This window comes from Alexandromys fortis, unplaced genomic scaffold, assembly GCF_014885135.2.
Source record: "Alexandromys fortis isolate MF-2015 unplaced genomic scaffold, M_Fortis_MF-2015_v1.1 scaffold_605, whole genome shotgun sequence".
In the NCBI taxonomy this organism is placed as follows: Eukaryota; Metazoa; Chordata; class Mammalia; order Rodentia; family Cricetidae; genus Alexandromys; species Alexandromys fortis.
In genome coordinates, this window is record NW_026068482.1 from 58,212 (window position 1) to 61,407 (window position 3,196).

Below are 3,196 nucleotides of genomic sequence, written 5' to 3' on the forward strand. Positions count from 1 at the left end.
ATCTGGTGCCTTTTCTGGGCTCCTAGGATACCACATATATCCACACATAAACGCACACTCATACACAGAATTAAAAATAAAAATAATTATTTAAATATGTTCATAAAAACAGAGGATTCTATCTTAATCATTTTAAACATGCTGAATAATACAACTGCGCTGTCCCAATCTTGTCTCATGCATTTAGAGTTATTGGCATTGTGTGTGTGTGTGTCTTTGAAAGTCAGAAAAGAGGAGGGTGCTGGGATCCCTAAAACTGGAGGTACAGCAGTTGTGAGCTGCCCAGTGTGGGTGCTGGGAACCGAGCTCAGGTCTCCTGAAGGCCAGCAACATCTCTTAACTGCTGAGCCATGCCCCAGAAATTGTTTTGTTTTGTTTTCTGAAACAGGGTGTCAGTACATAGTACTGGCTGACCTGGAACTCACTGTGTAGACCACGCTGGCCTCAAACTCAGAGGTCCAGCGGCTGGGGTTAAAAGTGAACAGTGTCCTGTCTGGTGGCTTCCCTGAGATACTGCCTCACGCACCAGTTGACAACACCTGTGTCTGTCTCTAGGAAAGACTCACCCGCAGAAGCAGAAAGCTCAGAAAGGACCTGGGGGAACTTCAACGGCTGAAAGCTCAGGAAGAGATGCTGCATGCTCCGCAGGTGGGTGGCTCAGTCCCAGAGACATTCTAGAGTCCGGAAGGACCTCTCCTTTTGTTGTGGACAACTGTTCCTGGAGCAGCCTGCTGTGGAATTATGGTCATGTAGGCTGAAAACCGGGGTTTGGGGCTTGACTCTGAGATTGGTGAACAGAATGGCTTGGGGTGCGTGAACCTTCTGGACTCCACACATCTTTCTTCTTAAGGAAAAACACCTGTTCTCCCAGGTACGTGGTGAGAATTAAGAGAGTTGAAAATCACAACACATCTTGTCCTTGACAATCACACTTTTCTCTCTCGCTCACTTGGGTGAGCTCTCTCCTCACTTACGGGGTTAAAGGCAGACACCAAAAGAACATAGCTGAGGTGTGTGTGTGTGCGTGTGTGTGTGTGAGTGTGTGTGTGTTGCGCTACGGCAGGACCGGTTATCTGTAGATGTGCTGGGCACTATGAGGTGGGAAGGGAGGTGCTTTGTGAGAGTCCTATTGCTTCTGCAGTACAATGGCTGGTGAGGAAAGAACACAAAGGAAGAGGGATAGAGGTCAATATTCCCACCTGGCTGTTCACTGCATAGAGATCCAGGGGCTCTATCACCAAGTCTCAGGGTAGCTCCTCTTCTGTGGTTTCAGGTGGATTGGGGGAGCTACAGGCCAGGAGCAGAGTTGCAGAGCCAAGATCAAACCACAGAACAGCTGAAGGCCCCACCACAGCATCGACTGGACCACCAAGAGGACCAGCCAGAGGAGGCGGTCAGGATCTTTCACTTCTCTGAGGCAGTAACACAGCTCAGCATCCTGGTTTCTGGACTGGAAAGGATGGCCAAGGAATTGGATGCCAGAACTCTGAAGGTGTACTTCCCATGGCACCCCCAAATTCAGGGAGGGATTCTTGGATTAGTTAAACAGCCTGCCAGCAGGTCCCTTCTGGGAGGTGTAAGGGGACGTGTTCCCGGGATATGTGATGATTGGGGGGGGGGGTGTTTGTGTGTGTTGAGAGTGGCTTCTAAGGGCCACACCATGATACCACAGAATGAGGAGCAGAAGAAAGGGGTTATGCCCGCCAGCTTTTGTGGTGGCATGCCGACTGACCTTCAAGCGTGAGCTAGGATGGGCATTCAGTGGCAAGGACACAGTAACTGACTGCGATTTTCACCTTTTCTCTCCCAGGATGCCAGTGACTTACTGGACAGGTATGACACCCTCTCCCTCCGCCCCACACTTGAAGACACATGCAGATCCACATGGCATAGATGTGCATATGGGCTAAATTAAAGTCAAGGACACGTACTTGGTACCTTCATAGGACACAGGCAGCGGAAGCTCCAGTAGAATATATGTGAATGTGTGAATGATTTCTTTGTTTTTAGGAGTGCGCCCCAGAAACTAGAAGGACTCCTCTCTCATCTTCCTCCAGCTGGTCCAAACCTCAGTTAGTGCTCCTGGTGTGTTCTCTCCTGATGCCTTAGCCTCTGACGCTCGGACACAGTCTCCTTCCTAAGCCAGGCTTGAGCTGTGGCTCCTTGTGGCCAGGCATTTCAGATCTCCAGCACGTCCAGGGCCATTTGTGCAGCCTCCATGTTACCTGTGAACTGCTGGAGCACCTGCTGCCCTTGGTCTCCTGTGAGCATCCAAGCGTCCGGACGGCACGGGTCATCAGAGTGAGGCCACCTCAGCGTACAGAGGTTGACAGGTTTATTGGAGTGATATTTCTTCTGACTGGATAGAACCTCCTGTCTGTACTGTCTGCACAGTTTGCTCATTACGACTGCTGCAAACAGTCGCAAGGGTGATGTCTATAGTCCTCACCCTCATGGTCCTGTACACGTGTAACCTTGTCCCACGTGTGAGTGGCATCTGTGACTTGCTTCTCATCAAAGGGATACAGCAGAGGTGACGAAGGTACTGGAGTGACCATATCTCCTTCCCCTGGACTCTTGCCAACTGATGCATTCTAGAGACTCTTCGAGAGTTAGTGGCCCTGAGGGGAAAGACATGTGGGCAGCTCCTAGGTTCCCAGAACAGCCTAATAGTCCAGCTGACAGGAATCAGGGGGCCTGGGTCTTACAGTCGCAAGAAAATGAATTCTACTAACACTGTAAGCAAAGCTGGAAGTAAATTCTTCTTCTGGGAACAGGTAGTGCCCCAACTTCTTACCCTGCCGTAGTTTCCAGAAGGCCTGAAAAATGGTAGAAAAATTCTTTTCCCCCCCTTATTTCTGTATCTGTTTTTTATAATAAACTTTCCTATTTAAACGAACAGGGATGGGTCTCTCTTCTTTGCAATAGAAAGCTTTTTCAGCGTAAGTGTGGAAAGTCAGGAGTTAAACCTGTGCCTGTCAGGTAAAGTGTGTGAAGCTACTCTAGGGTCTGGTAGAGAGGAATCGGGAGCCTGGAGCTTTTACACAGATTGCAGCTCTTCTGGGGGAAGCAACTGGAGTCCGATTCTAACAAGAACAGCCTGGAGGTTCACTGGTCACCTCACTGGGAGGTCATCCAGTCTACCTCCTTTAACAGGGAGGAAGCTTCAAGGTGCCCTGGGGAGGAGCGGAAGCTG

At 49.8% G+C, this 3,196-nt stretch overlaps 1 protein-coding gene across 2 annotated transcripts in view; it reads left to right on the plus strand.

Annotated features, from left to right (window-relative positions):
- Positions 1–2,834, plus strand: part of LOC126495774 (E3 ubiquitin ligase TRIM40-like) — a 12,615-nt gene extending 9,781 nt beyond the window's left edge. Inside the window, exons 2-5 of one of the 2 annotated variants that reach the window (XM_050133372.1) lie at positions 556–648; positions 1,274–1,492; positions 1,811–1,833; positions 2,011–2,834. In XM_050133372.1, the coding sequence (XP_049989329.1) occupies positions 556–648; positions 1,274–1,492; positions 1,811–1,833; positions 2,011–2,077 (402 nt within the window). In that variant the 3' untranslated portion in view covers positions 2,078–2,834. The other variant, XM_050133371.1, reaches the window with a different exon arrangement.
- The last annotated feature ends 362 nt before the right edge of the window (positions 2,835–3,196 follow it).